General features: G+C 40.5%; 1 protein-coding gene across 2 annotated transcripts in view; it reads left to right on the top strand.

Annotated features, from left to right (window-relative positions):
• The window catches only part of RBM17 (RNA binding motif protein 17), a 64,010-nt gene continuing 48,500 nt past the window's right edge, over nt 1-15,510 (top strand). For both annotated transcript variants that reach the window (XM_045858227.1, XM_045858228.1), the window contains exons 1-2: nt 1-172; nt 9,446-9,583. In XM_045858227.1, coding sequence (XP_045714183.1) covers nt 9,461-9,583 — 123 coding nt within the window. In that variant the 5' untranslated portion in view covers nt 1-172; nt 9,446-9,460. The remainder of the gene's footprint in view (nt 173-9,445; nt 9,584-15,510) is intronic.

A 15,510-nucleotide genomic window follows, 5' to 3' on the forward strand; every position in this document is an offset into this window, starting at 1 on the left:
TTTCTCTTAGTCCGCGACGGCTCGGACCCTGCGGCCTCAGCGTAGTGGTTGGAACCGGTAGTGGGCTGCGAGGTCACAGGCTTACGCTAAGTGGACCCGGTCTTCCCTCCCGCGGCGTCTTGTCCTTGGTGCGCCGCCGTGGCCCATGGGTACAGTCGGCCCGGCGGCTTGGGTAAGTGGCGTCCCGGGCAGGAGCGGGTCCCCGGGGGTGGGGGGGAGCTTTGGATGCGAGGCCGTGGCTTTAGGCCGCACCGCAGTGGAGCGGGAGATCCCGGGCCGGTCCCTCGAGCCGCCGGCGTCCTCCGGCAACAGGCGGGCCTCGGGTCCGGCCCCGGCGACCCTCTGTGTTTCCCTTTGCGCCCCGCCGTCACTTTCCTTTATTTGCCTCGGGTCACCAGAGCCTCGAACTCTTCCACTCTTCGTCCTTCCTTTTCCCGTTTGTCTCTTACCGTCTCTTTTGGACCCGAGGACGTTTTTCTTTCCCCTCCTTAATTAGACTTGTTTTGAAAAGTTGCTCAGTCCCTGGACCCCGGTAGGCAGGCCCCTGTCACCTGTGGCCCGGCACACTTGCACTCCTGCAAGACCCAGGGAGTGGAGAGGAGAGAAGCTAGTTACTTCGTGGCCACAGAATACCAGAAGTGGTCGTTTCTCAAAGACGAGGGGCGGGTGAAGGAAATCCTGACTGCAATATTAGCTTGCTCCTTGTCCTTTTCAAGTGGTGCTTTAGCTCTGGTGTTCAGTCTTCGAGCATTTTTTTTACGGTCACCTGTGGCCTAGGCCATATGTAATGAACGGCAGGTGCGAGATGAGTAAGATTCTACCCCTTCTTTCGGAGTTTGGTCTCTGGGGAATAATCTTAAAAACCTGTGCCCGGGTTGATCCAAGGACTAGGGTGGTGTCTGGGAAGGCTTCCAAGAGGGGGTGGCGCTTGCAACGAGTTTTAGAGGTGTTCTGTTAGATGTGCGAGACGGTGGGAAAAGGTTCCCTGAAGGGGAAAGAAGTGTAAAGGTAGCCTCGGCCACCAGGAGCACCGTAGTGCATTCTGGAAACTGCAGGTAAGGCAGAGAGAGAGAGGTTTGAGGAGAGGTGGGTCAGATCCAAAGGTTCTTTGAACAGACAGTACAGGAGAGCCATTGAAGAGATTCATTGTTAGAAGCAGGTGTATGGGTGGAAAATATAACCTGGATAAGAATTAGATGAAGACTTTGTCTCCCAGCAGCAGGTGGCGTTTTTATAGAATGAAACTCAGTTTCCATATTTTTATAGGATAAAAGCTGCAGACATTTTGACTCTAATAAGAATATCTACAATATAGAGTAAAAAATTAGGAACTTAAACCGAGGGTGTTTTATCTTGAGAGTTTTATTAAGAAATGTGCCGCGTGCTGTACTGTTTGGGATAGGTAGTCAGACAGACAAAAATATAACCTGGTGTAAATAGAAGTGTTAATGGTGAAGAGCTCTTCTGATTGTGGAGTTCTGGAATGACTAAGGCTAGCCTTTATGGAAAATAAAAATTGGGGGAGAATTGTTGTGAGTTCCCAAATGTAACTTTATAAAGTGGATTTCTTTTTACCTGTTTTGTTTTAAATTGTCTTCATGGAACAGATCAAGGGCTAGTAATCCCTCAAGTCTTTGTAGTAGTAAATTGTGAAGGACTTTCTGTTAATATATCTAAATTACAGGGGACTCTGTAAGTCCATGTAAATTACATGGACTTTGTTAGGAATACACTCCAGCCTGTGGTATCTTGGTAATAATCAAGTCTGTGAGAATTGAGGAAAATACTAAACTAGGACAAGTGTGTCAGAGTCAAGGTATAGGGAAATTTAAAAATATCTTTTAAAAAGTCATTGTAAGTCTTATCCATGCGGCATGCCTTGTGTTACCTATATGTTTCTGTGGACGTCAATGTGCACTGCCCCTCGTAGTATCTGTCTTGTTCCTTTCACCTGTTCCTTTCCGTCAGTACATACTTCCCATATTCTTTAGGCTTCATTTTCACCTCATGGCACATGAAGACCTATTTAGTAATATGAGAGCCTCCTACCAAGCTTGTTTCTTGAGGTGCTCAGACCTCAGACATTGACATTAATCATATGGTTGCAGTACTTTTTGTTCCTTTAATTATAGTATGCTATTTAAAATCTACCATAGTTGTATCAAATCCCAGTTACCATAAGTTGATATCTTTAAAAGGCAGATCTACAGATCTTACTGATTTATAATAATGTGATTTAAATAGGTGCATGTTAATTTTCTATCCATTCACTGATATATTTAGAAAATATTTATAAAGCACTTACAATGTTTGAAGCATGGTGCTAAGCAAGAGATACAAGGATGAAGGCAGAAGCAGCCCGTACATTTAGGGAACTTATGGTATAGTAAGAGAATCATGTGTCAACAATCTATAGGAGGCATAACAAGTAAAAGTTGCCCTGGTCCCACTGTGTTCAGGGGAAACAAATTGGCGATAGTTTTATGTGTGAGTAGTAGTCACCAAAGGCTTCAGAGATGCACTTGAAAGATGAGCGGTTGGGACACATCTGAGACGACTGCTTCCACATTTTTTTTTCTGCCAGTGAGCATGTTTAAAAAACATACTTTGCCAGCTTAGATAGAATCTTGAAAAATCATCGTTCTTCTAGCTAACCATGTTTGCTGTGTTTCTTTTTAAATGGAGCATATATGAAAGATATGTTGATCAAAAGGTGGTGTTACAATAAAAAAAAGAAGTAAATAGCAGGTATTTTAAGTTATAAAAGTCCGCTGTTTGTATTTGCATTTGATCCTGGCTTCTCGAGGTATATCCAAATGTTAGAAAGGGCTACTTTTTATTACCTGGCACAAGGCTTCATGATAAAAATGTGTTATATTATCTAACTAACATCTCAGCATGAATGAAGTTCAAGTCCTGGCTGTCAATGCATTTGTTACATTTAGTGGTAGTTGTGGGGAGAATGAATGAATCAACTATGGTATTTTTATAAGTGCTTTAAACAACTAAAATTAAAAGTATACACACCTTTTAAGGAATAGATGCGGTAAACCTGTGTAAAGAAAATTATACAAAAGGAAGAGAGTAAGAAATTCATGTGAATGGGTTTCAGGTTGCTGCTCACCTGGGCCAGGGGAAATCACTTGAATGGGATGAGGGTGGGGAGGAGGGGACAGTTCAAATAGGTTGCATGTCGGTTCTTGTCTGAATCCTGACTCTTGTTTTGGGTGAAGTCACTGATGCTTGTAGCACTATAGTAATTAATTAAAAGCAGGCCATACATATGAGGATGGATGATGAATGTGCTGTTGCTGTAACTAACGAAGTCCTGTGGGTTTGAAGTTCAGTAAAAACGAGAAAGCTCTTTTGCATTTACTGTGATGCAGAGATCTGATTTAGAAGCACTTTGTTGCAGAAACTGGGAGATGATGCTAAGATGACATCAGTTTCTAGTATTTAAAGTGTATTTGAAGGTTTTGAGAATCGAGTGGACTTTAACATAAGATTTTGTGGTATAATGATTTCTGAAGCTTGCAGATAAGTCAAATCAAACCATCTTTTTGGATGGGGTTGTCCACAAACCATCTTCAGTTTAGAAATGGAATTGGAGGAAGAATGGTCTCATGAAACCTCATTAATTCAACTCTGAAGTCTTTGTTAAATATTGGATTCTTAGATGAAAGAACTCTGTTGGAGGCAGAGATCCTCTATACTGCTTGATTTTTTTAACCCCCAAATTTGGGAAATATTTCTATGAGACGTGAGTCTTACAGATCAGGAAATATATGAGAGTTGATTAAACAGCACCCTGTTACCTCACACCCCCTCTCTCACCTCTTCCCTCCGTTTTACCTGTTCTTTTTTTTTTTAACATTTTTTCATTGTATTTTTTCACTACCATTTATCACGCTCCTCTCCACCTCTCCCCACCCATCTCCCCCCAACCCGCAATCACCACACTATTATCGATGTCCACTGTTCTTTTTTTAATTGTAGTAAAATACACATAACATGAAACTTGCCATTTTCACCGTTTTTAAGTGCACAGTGCCGTAGTATTAAATCCATTCACATTGTGCAACCATTACCACCACCTATCTCCAGAAGCTTTTGCCTAATTTTTCTAGGGAAAGCTGTGGGCATTGTGAAGTTTCACTACTAATTCATGTGGCTAAATAGACTTTATTTGACTATTAATATTTCAGTATATGTTTATTAAATACCTACTCTGCACCAGAAATTGGAGGTACAAAAATGAATACACTAATCTTTTCCCTTTGTAATTTAGTGGGCATTTGGTTAACCTGTTTCCATTGGTACTAACATTTCTAAATACCTTTTTTGATGAATTTCTCAAGTTTTTTTATGAAGAGATATTGGAAGAAATAAAGTGGAGTTTGGGTTGCAACCACATTTTGATCATTTATTTATCTTTATGTTTGTAATTTCCCAGAAAGCTTCATTTATATTTGTTTCCCAGTATGTGCTGGTCTTTGATTGCCTTTCTAAGAATAAAGACAGACAGAACAAATGAATCTGTAATTTTTACTAGGTTTTGATTTGGTCACTAACTGGATGAAGAGGGTTCAAAAAATTAAACTAGGGTAGATGAAAGATGCATGATTATTTCTGAAGTACTTTTTTTGAGAACCACAAGACTAAGCTGGACATTCAGAATTGTTTTTCTTGCTATTGCTCTGTTTGAGTTTCTCAGATTAAAGTTTAAGGATATCTTACCTAAATTTTATTTTTTAATTATATTTTATTAATTATGCTAATATAGTTATCCTGATTTTATCCCCTTTGCCCCCTTCTACCTAGCACCCCTCACTCCCTCAGGCAATCCCCCCTCCATTGTTCATGACCATGAGTCATGCATATAAGTTCTTTTGCTACTCCATATCCTGTGCTGTGCTTTATATCCCCATGGCTATTCTGTAACTACCTACTTGTACTTCTTAATCTCCTCACCTCTTCACTCATTCCCCTACACCCCATTCCCCTTGGCAACCACCAAAACACTCTCTATCCATGATTCTGTTCTGTTCTTGTTTGCTTAGTTTGTTTTTTAGATTCAATTGTTGATAGATTTGTATACTTTGCCATTTTACTGTTCATAGTTTTAATATTCTTTTTCTTAAATTAGTCCCTTATATTTCATATAATAACGGTTTGGTGATGATGAACTCCTTTAGTTTTTCCTTGTCTGGGAAGCTGTTTATCTGCCCTTCAAACTGAATGATAGCTTTGCTGGGTAGAGCATTCTCGAGGTCCCTGCTTTTCATGACTTTGAATATTTCTTGTGAATCCCTTCTAGCCTGCAAGGTTTCATTTGAGAAATCAGCTAACAGTCTTGTGGGAACTCCACTGTAGGTAACTAACTTCTTTTCTTTTGCTGCTTTTAAGATTCTCTCTTTATCTGTAAGCTTTGTAATTTTAATTATGATGTGTCTTAGAGTAGGCCTCTTTGCATCTATCTTGTTTTGGACTCTGTGCTTCCTGGACTTGCATGTCTATTTCCTTCACCAAATTAGGGAAGTTTTCTTTCATTCTTTTTTCAAATAGATTTCCAATTTTTTGCTCTTTCTCTTCTCCCACTAGTCCCCCATGGTGCAAAAGTTGTCCCAGAGGCTGTTTATACTATCCTAATTTTTTTAGATTCTGTGTTTTTTCTTGTTCTGATTGATTGTTTTTTTTCTTCCTTACGTTCCAAATCATGAATTTGATTCTCAGGTTCATCCACTCTACTGTTGTTTCCCTGTAAATAGTGCATTATTTCCATTAGTGTATTCTTCCTTTCCGACTGGATCTTTTTTATGCTGTTGATGTCTTCACTGAATTCCTTGGGCATCCTTATAACCAATGTTTTTAATTCTGCATCTGCTAGATTGCTTATCTCCATTTCATTTAGCTCTTCTTCTGGAGTTTTGATCTGTTCTTCATTGGGGCCATGTTGCTTTCTCCTTATTTTGGCAGCCTCCCTTTCTGTTTATTAGGTAGAGCTGCGTTGACTCCATGTCCTGTTAGTGTATCCTACTGTAGTAGGTGTCCTGTAGGGTTCAGTGGCACAACCTCCCCTATCACCCAAGTTGGGTACTTGAGGTATGCTCTTGTGTAGACTGAGTATACCTTCCTCTTATAGTTGATCCTTGATTGCTGTTGGCAGATCAATGGGAGGGATTTACCCAGGCCATTCAGCTGCAAGATTTGCTGTGACCACTGACCACCAACCTCTACTCTCTTTGGAGGATCAGCAGTTCAGGGTCAGGGTGATGGTGCTCCAACGTGGTCAGTAGCTGCCCCTTTGTTTTCCCAGGTGGTGCAGCCAAGGTCAGCCCTGACCTCTGTTTTTCTGGGAGCCACCCTGCCTGAGCAATAAAGCAGTCTGAGATGGCTGTTACTTGTGCTGGGCTTGAAGATTCCCAGGCAAAACCAAGCTGTGAATCGAGGCTGACTGCTGGCTGTTAGTGCCAGGCCTGGGGCTCACTGAGGCCAGCTGTTGTTTGTTTGAGAGAATTTAGGAAGTTGTGCAGTATGAGCTAAGACCAGCCAAACATATGGGAAAGCAGCTTTGGTGGGCCAGTAAGTTGGGTGGAACAGAGTCTCTGGGGATCTTCAGGGCTGGTCAAACAGTATTAGCCAGGTTGATGGATTCTCAGATCTAATACCAGCTTCAGGGCTTCGTGGCTTTGTGGGGGGAGGGTTTAGAAAAAGGTCAATGGCCTCTGGGCTCTTTGATGCCAGTCACTTCAGTTTCTCCCAGTATGTCACTGGTGCCTTTCAAGCTGTTACTCCAGGGTTGGAGCTTGGAGGGAGTGAGTCTGAGTAGGTGAGTCCATGTGTGGGTTCTCTAAGAGAAATTGCTCGGGGCTCCAGAAGTTTCTTCCACCAACTTAATCCCTGCTGATTTTTGAAGCCAGAGTTGTGGGGACTTGTCTTCCTGGCACTGGAACCCTGGGCTGGGGGGCCTGGTGTGGGGCTGGGACTCCTTGCTCCTGATATATGCCTTCCGAATTTTTATTCACTGCATGTGGATATGGGACCAGCCAGTTCCACGTCTGTGCCCCTCCAACCAGCCGGGATGGTGTGATTTCTTCATTTCCGTAGTTGTCAGACTTCCATTAACTCAATTTCTGATGGTTCTGAGTGATGGTTGTTCTTGGTTATTCTACACTGTAGTTGCAATTTTGGTGTGGTTTTGCACAGAGGCGAACCATATCTGCCTACACCGCTACCGTGGCCGGGCTTACTGTTATTTATCAGGCCATGTTACCGGAAGCTCATGGCCATTATCATTATTATTATTATTATTATTATTATTATTATTATTAGGTTCTCCTGTCTAAATTTTGATTTAGATAAGAATGGTTAATTTTGGCCCTGGCTGGTGTGGTGCAGTGGATTGAGCACTGGCCTGTGAACCAAAGAGTCGTTGGTTTGATTCCCAGTCAGGGCACATGCCTGGGTTGTAGGCCAGGTCCTCAGTAGGGGGTGCACAAGAGGCAACCACACATTGATGTTTCTGTCTCTCACTTCCTTGCTCCTATCCCCTCTAAAAATAAGTAAAAAACCAAAATCTTAAATTAAAAAAAATTACTAGTTTTGAATGCCAGACTAGGAGGGAGTAGACTCCAGGGGAATTCCCTCTATAGCTTTGAAGACAGGGTTGTATTTCAGCCATATTTTATTAAGAAGTGGAGTTCATTACTCTTTCTTCATTTAGCTTCAGTGACTCAAGCTTAACGTGACAAGGCCTTGCCAAGTTCCTGAGTAAAATGTTCACTTTGTCTTGCACTGAAGGCAGTGGGCATTTCCTATTGGATATGCTGTCTAGGAAATGGTCTGAGCTGGTGAGTTGTCCCAGAAGCCTTAATGAGGAGGAGAACATTTAGGCATCCCTGGATTTTTAGGTGATTCATTGGAGCAATCAGCCACCAGGACCCTGGACTCTGCTTTTATTCAACCCTGCTTCTGTGCTACCTTGGGGGCCTTTCATTAAGAAATCAAAACAAAGTTTTAGGTAATCTGAGGGTTCAAATGTTAAGAAGGAGCCACAGCTTAGTGGGGCACTGACTTCCAGCCAGAGAGAGGTACACTGCTCAAAACCAAAACAGCTATTTGGAGGGAGCAAAGATGATATCCACCCCTGCCACCCCAACCCTACACGAAGTGGAACCAAAGTCAGCCAAGGTGCTGGGGCAGCAGGGTCTTAGAATACCAGCCAGAGAAGGGTGAAGTAAGCATGTACCACAGAATAACTTTTGCCCTCAGTCAGTTGTAACCTTGGGGGGAAATTAAATATTTTCCTTCTTGTCTCTATCACCTATTCCTGAGACACGGACAAAGGTGGGACAGATTTTGTATAACATGGTTTCTATGGGAAAATGCTGTCTGGCCCTGGAAACTGACAGACTTTTGGAATACATCCATAAATGGGAAGCTACCTGTGCTAAGCATTTATTTGCAGTTTAGAGATTTCAATCAAAAAACAGTTTTTCCCCCCCATCTGTGAGAAAGATTGATTTTTTTTTTAAATTTTGAGAAGTGGGTCATGTTGTGAGTTTCAGAATGTTGAGGTTTTTAAAAGGTAGCAGGAGGGATTTAGGAGCAAGGGCTGTGGAGTTTACCTGACTGGGTTTGAGGTTGGTCTTCCACGGGAGACCTAGGGCGGGTTTATCTCCTCAAGTCCCACCCAGATCCCCATCTGCAGCCTAGCCCTAGGCTCCTACAGCAGATGCTGCATTTACCTCCACCCTGGCCAGGTAAGTTTTAGTAAATGTTAACTATTGTTGACTTTGTTTTTGTTGTTATCTCGTCTTGCTTTGTTCTGCAGGGTTATTGTGTGTTGATCATTCACTATAGAATGGTTATTTCTTTGTACCAGTGTCCTGAGGAAAGGATATTTAAGATCTAACCCTGAACTCTCTCCCCTCAAGAAGCATTTGGTGAACCTATTTCTGTGAGATCATTTCTGGTTTTTAAAAATTTCTAGGCATATGTTTAATTTTTTTCTCTACAAAAGGGTAGTTAATTGTGCTGGATGAATCTGGTGTTTTTGTAAGGCTTCAACTCTTGCTGTTGAGACCAAGTGGAATTTTTTAAATTGGGTGTATGTAAATAACAATGTCCTGAGTCTAGAGCTTCCATCTTTAGCTCATTATATGCTGTAGAACAGACCAGTTTCACTCATGAATTCCTGACCACATGATCTTATTCTAGAAGTGTATTTGCAAAATAGTACATGAGTATTAGAAAGGGCACTGACTGCTGATACCAGGTGTTTTGACTTCTGTCAGTGAAGGTTCCTGGACTAGGAGAATCACTTTAAATATATTTTACCTGTAAAATTCCTTAAAAGTGAGTTATTTTTAACTCAAAAAGATTTTAAATCTGTACTGTATATTGCATTTTTAAAATCCTATGCCTCCCCCACCTTGTTTTTCAGCATTAAACTGAAAAGATGTCCCTGTATGATGACCTGGGAGTGGAGACCAGTGACTCCAAAACGGAGGGATGGTCCAAAAACTTCAAGCTTCTGCAGTCTCAGCTTCAGGTGAAGAAGGCAGCTCTCACTCAAGCAAAGGTAAGATGAGCTCACAGTGTGAACGCAGACGTCTACAGAGCAGGTTCCTCCTTAGATTGAGAATAATAATGGTTTTAACTTGCTGCGGCCAGAGAGGCTCTTTGTAGAGAAGATTAAGGAGTTTAAGGTCATTTTGCTTCTCCCTGCTTGTAGGAATAGAAGAACTGTTGTAGGGATTCCTATGGAGAAAGACAGTACTCTCATGATTTCCAGCAATAATACAGGTTTTCAAGCTTCATTATGTCTACAATTACTGAGAATTTGGTTAAAATATTGCTCTAGTAGCCATGTGCCTGGTAGTCTGGTAGATTCTGGCTCTGGGTGGGGCCTCAGGTGTCTGTATTTTTGGTAGCATTCCTGCTGTTAGTTGTAGGTAGTTTGGAATCAGCACTTTGAGAAAGGAAGCTCTGTAGTAATTATGAAGCTATAATAAGGTGTATGTGCTATTGAGCGCTCGAATCAGTTGTGAATGTAGCCTGGATGTCATTGTTTCTGTTCCTGTTGTATATGTGGGCATTGGCAAAATCCTTGAATTTACTTTACATGTAAATTATGAAAAGCATAGTTGCGCACTGGGTATTTAATATTAAAATGTTACTGTCATATACTTTTAGGAATGAGAATGGTATTATGGATTGCTTACTGTTCTAAGGGCCCTTATGTTTCAGAGCATGCATCCCCCAGTGCAGACCATATGCTCCCAAGTGGGGCAAATACTGATCCGAAGGGGGTGAAAATGAGCTTGTTCTTTTTATGTATAAAGCACAGATATATATAATAAAGTACATAAACAGATATACAGTATATTGTGGTATTAAAATGTTATGGGTAGGGCAAAATTATTAAGTTTCCTTGAGAGGGAGGCTATAATGAAAAACATTTAAAAATGCTTAGAGATATATGTTGGAATATTTACTGATAAAATGGTGTAGTTTCTGAGCTTTACCTATGTCAAAATAATCCAGTCTGGAGCAGGGGAGATAAGGATGTACATGAAACAAAATTGGCCATGAGTTCATAGTTGTTTAAGCTGGGCATTAGAGACTTAGGAATTCTTGAACATTCTCTTTAATTTTATGTTTGAAATTTTCCATAAGAAATAGTTATTTAATGTTGGAATTGTTTTTCTTTTCCTTCACTATATTAATAGACACTTTTATTGAAGTTCTAACATCTGATTGCTACATATTATAAAAGGTTTTTAGAATTAGGATATCCACAGGTAAAGCAACACTGTCTTAAAATTTAATTTTGTTTTTGTCAGTTGATTAGAGTTTTTGTCGTCTTCACATTCATCATTACAAGGTTTAAATTTTTTGTGTGCTGTATTTCTTTTTAAAGAGATGGAATTTTGTCTTTTCAAAACAAGCTTTTATCCTCCGTGAAAGGAAGATTATTGACAAAGGTTGATCTTCCTTTTAATTTTAAAATTGATTTAAATTTTAAATGTTTTTAAGTTTCATGTAACTTTTTCTTCTTGTTCCCTGACTTATTCATTTCTTATTATCTTCTACTTGTTTTATGGATACTATATTTTATCTTACCATTTGAGGATATCAATTAGAAGGTATTTTCTTTTTCTCTTTTCTTAAATTTTTTTTTCAGTTTTAGAGAGAGGGAGGATAAAAGAGAGGGGGAGAAACACCAATCTGCAGTTGCCTTTCCTGTGCTCCCAACTGGGGACCTCGCTCACAACCCAGGCATGTGTCCTGACCAGAAGTTGAACCACAGACTCTTTGGTTCGCAGCCTGGCACTCAGTCCACTGAGCCACACCAGCCAGGGCAGTTTCATGTAACTTTTGATGTGTACATTAGGTGTATAAATAAGGTTTTATGTTTCATGTCTTTTATTCTTGAAGGCCTAATCTCTTTTGTAAAATGGCTTCAAGGAGCAAGTCTCATCATAGTAACATAAACTCAGTTAGATGTGTGGGCAATCTTATAGTTCAATGGAAGATAACAAAACAAAATAGAAAAGCAGAAGTCAAAATATTCTAGAGATTTACAAATTAAAAACTACTTGGGCCCTGGCTGGTGTGGCTCAGTGGATTGAGTGCCAGGCTGCAAACCAAAGGGTTGCCTGTTCGATTCCTAGTCAGGGCACATGCTGGGTTGCAGTCCAGGTCCCCAGTAGAGGGTGCGGGAGAGGCAAGCACACACTAATGTTTCTCTCCCTCTCTTCCTCCTTGTCTCTAAAATAAATAAATAAATAAATGAATGAATGAATAAAATCTTTTTTTTTTTTTAAACAAAGCTACTTGGGATAATTTTTATTGCCAGTTTTAAAATAGTCAGTTTTGTGTATTACTTACAGCCAATCTTTTAAAATCCTAGATAATTTGTTTCTTCCTGCCAAATACTTCAGGATCACTTTCTCTATCTAGCTAGTGCATAATTATAAACTATAGGTTAAAAGGCAGCTTGTATTAAATACAATTGATAAAATAGATTCTTTTAAAAAATAAATATTAAAAAGTCAAAATCTACAGATTGCATACTAATTTTTCTGTGCCATTGTTTTACTCACATGAAAAGTAAAGAGTTGGATGCTGATAAGCAAGGAATTATATTTTTATATGAAATCTAGACTCGTAAACATCCTCTCTATTACCTGCTTCAGTCTGTGTTATTTATGCTTACCAGCTTTTCACTTGTCCAAATACATTACTTTCAGGAGATCTATTGAGATTTCAAATAATATTTTTGTATTTGGTCAAAATAAAAAGTTGCTTATGAAGTCATTGCTGCTAACTTTCTAACATTTTTTGAGATTGCCATGTGAAGTTAATGTTGTGTTTTTCTTGAAGGGAGTGAAGATATATTTCATTGGTTCTTTTAGGCTATTTAATTTACTACTTAATTACTCAGCACAAATTTGGCCTAACCAGATTTGTAAAGGTATTTGATTGAAAAAATGTTGCCTACAAACCGAAAGATGGAGTTATGGTTTCATCTGTATCTCTACTGTAAAATATAATATCAAATAGAAAATTGTATGACTCTGATAATGCCCCCTCCATTGCCCTTTCAACTTTGGTATTCACTTGGTGAATTGTGTATTTAATGATTGGATTAAATTTGTTTGCTTAAAATTTAAGTGATGTTAAATTCAAGGGTGATGGTGGCTTATTTTGACCCTTTTGTAGTGATAATAATGCAAATGTATAACACTTTAAATTGCAAAGGGAGGGGGGAATTAAACCTCAATAACTGAGAGATCAAGTGGTTACCACTATACCTATCTGCTCACACTTAGCATTACTAACAGACAGCCCGCCTTGTGTGCCTGCTGGGGTGATGCTAAGTGAAGCACACCACCTCACCTATGGTGTGTTCTTGCCAAAAAGCGCTACTCTACCCTAATTAAGATTTACCTCAGTTTTCAGGAATTGTATGGCATAGAGGAATAAGTGAAACTAGACCACCAAAAATTTATCAGACAGATGTAGAATGTACATTTTACAAGACAGTGTCAGAGGAAAATAGTGGAGGGAAAAATGATGATGATGGTGGTGATGATGATGACAACGACGACGACAAAGAGGGAGGGTTTTCCTAAATTAAGAGTCTTAAAAACCGGACTTCCGGCCAAGATGGAGGCATAGGTAGACACACTGTGCCTCCTCACACAACCAAGATAGGGACAACAACAATTTAGAAACAGAATAACAACCAGAACTGACAGAAAATTGAACTGTATGGAAGTTGGACAACCAAGAAGTTGAAATAGACCCGTTCATCCAGATGGGTAGGAGGGGTGGAGCCGGGCAGCCGGGCTCGGGTTGCAGCATGGAGAGTAGAGAGAATTGGGACCAGGCATGTAAGGCATCTGGGGCATGTAAGACCGCAGCAGGTGAACCCTGAGCCTGCAAGTGGCAGCTGGCAGACCCAAGCCGAGGGGTGGCAAATGGCAGACCCAGTGATGCTGCGATTGTGAAGCAAGGCACTGAGCAACTCAGGATCCCAGCGCTGGGAAATAGAGCCTTGGGACATCAATTGAAAACACCTGTGGGGGTTGAGGCACAGGGAGAGACTCTCAGCCTCACAGGAGAGGTCCTTGGAAAGTCCCACGGGGTGCACAAGCCCACCCACATGGGAATCGGCACCAGAGGGGCTCAGTTTGCTCGGGGGAAGCAGTGGAAGGGACTGAGGTCTGAGGGAAAGCGGAGCAAGCGCCATTGTTCCCCCTTGGACCCCCCCCCCCCCCACATACAAAGTCACTAGCCAGCGACTGGGGTGCCCCACCCTGGTGAACACCTAAGGCTCTGCCCCTCATACATAACAGGCGAGACAAGACCAAAGGGGGGAAAAGATGGCTCAAACAGGGACTTTCAAACCCCACAGTCAGTACTTTTAAGTGACCAAGAGATAGCCAACCTATTGGCTGCACAGTTCAAAGCACTGGTGATCAAGATGCTCACAGAATTGATTGATTTTGGTCACAAATTAGATGAACAAATGCAGGCTACGATAAGAGAAATGAAGGAAAATGCACAAGGAACCAATAGTGATGGGAAGGAAACTGGTACTCAAAACAATAGAGTGGATCAGAAGGAAGAAGGAAACAACCAAAGAGAAAAGAATGGAGAAATAAGAATTAAAAAAAATGAGGAGAAGCTTAGGAACCTCCAGGACATCTTTAAATGTTCCAACATACAAATTATAGGGGTACCAGAAAGAGAAGAGGAAGAGCAACAAGTGGAAAACTTACTTGAACGAATAATAAAGGAGAACTTCCCCATTCTGGCAAAGGAAATAGACTTCCAGGAAGTCCAGGAACCTCAGAAAGTCCCAAAGAAGTTGGATCCAAGAAGAAACATACCAAGGCACATCATAATTACATTAGCCAAGGTAAAAATGAAGCAGAGAATCCTAGAAGCAGCAAGAGAAAAGGAGACAGTTACCTACAAAGGAGTTCCCATCAGAATGTCAGCTGATTTCTCAAAAGAGATCTTACAGGCAAGAAGGGGCTAGAAAGAAGTATTCCAAGTCATGAGAGGCAAGGACCTACATCCAACATTGCTCTATCCAGCAAAGCTTTCATTTAGAATGGAAGGGCAGATAAAGTGCTTCTCAGATAAGGTCAAGTTAAAGGAGTTGATCATCACTAAGCCCTTATTTTATGAAATGTTAAAGGGACTTATCTAAGAAAAAGAAGATAAAAATCATGTATAGTAAAATGACAGCAAACTCACAATTATTAACAACCACACCTAAAACAAAAACAAAAAGAAACTAAGCAAATAACCAGAACAGGAACAGACCCACAGAAATGGAGATCACGTGGAGGGTTAGCAACAAGGGAGTGGGAAGAGGAGAGAGGGGGAGAAGGTACAGGGAATAAGTAGCATAGATGGTAGGTAGAAAATAGACAGGGGGAGGGCAAGAATACTATGGGAAATGTAGAAGCTAAAGAACTTTCGACACATGGACATGAACTAAAGGGGGGGAATGTGGGTGGGAGAGGGTGTGCAGGGTGGAGGGGAATGAAGGGGGAGTAATGGGACAACTTAATAGCATAATCAATAAGATATTTTTTAAAAAAGTCTTAAAAACCAAATGCATTGCAGAATTTTGGTAGGATCCTTGGTTCAAAATAAAATCTAGTATTTAGAAGACATTTTGAGGACAGCTTGGAAAATCTGAGTATGAACTGGATAGGAAATGACACAAGGAATTACAATTGATTTTATTAGGTGTGGTAATAGTGTCATGGTTATGTAAGAGTGTCCATAATTTTAGGAGATTAAGTGTAAAGTATCCTAGTGTTTTCAAATGTCTTTGAAATGGTTTAGCATAAATACAGGTATAGGGTGAAACAGATATGGTAAGATGTTAACCATGGCTGAAGGTATCTGAATGATCATGTTATCTTAAAAAATATGTTTCTGTAGGTTCACAATAGAAGAGGTGAGACAGGATTTTAT

The sequence above is a fragment of the Phyllostomus hastatus genome, unplaced genomic scaffold (genome assembly GCF_019186645.2).
Source record: "Phyllostomus hastatus isolate PE091 unplaced genomic scaffold, TTU_PhHast_1.1 phas_scaffold_1674, whole genome shotgun sequence".
Taxonomy (NCBI): Eukaryota; Metazoa; Chordata; class Mammalia; order Chiroptera; family Phyllostomidae; genus Phyllostomus; species Phyllostomus hastatus.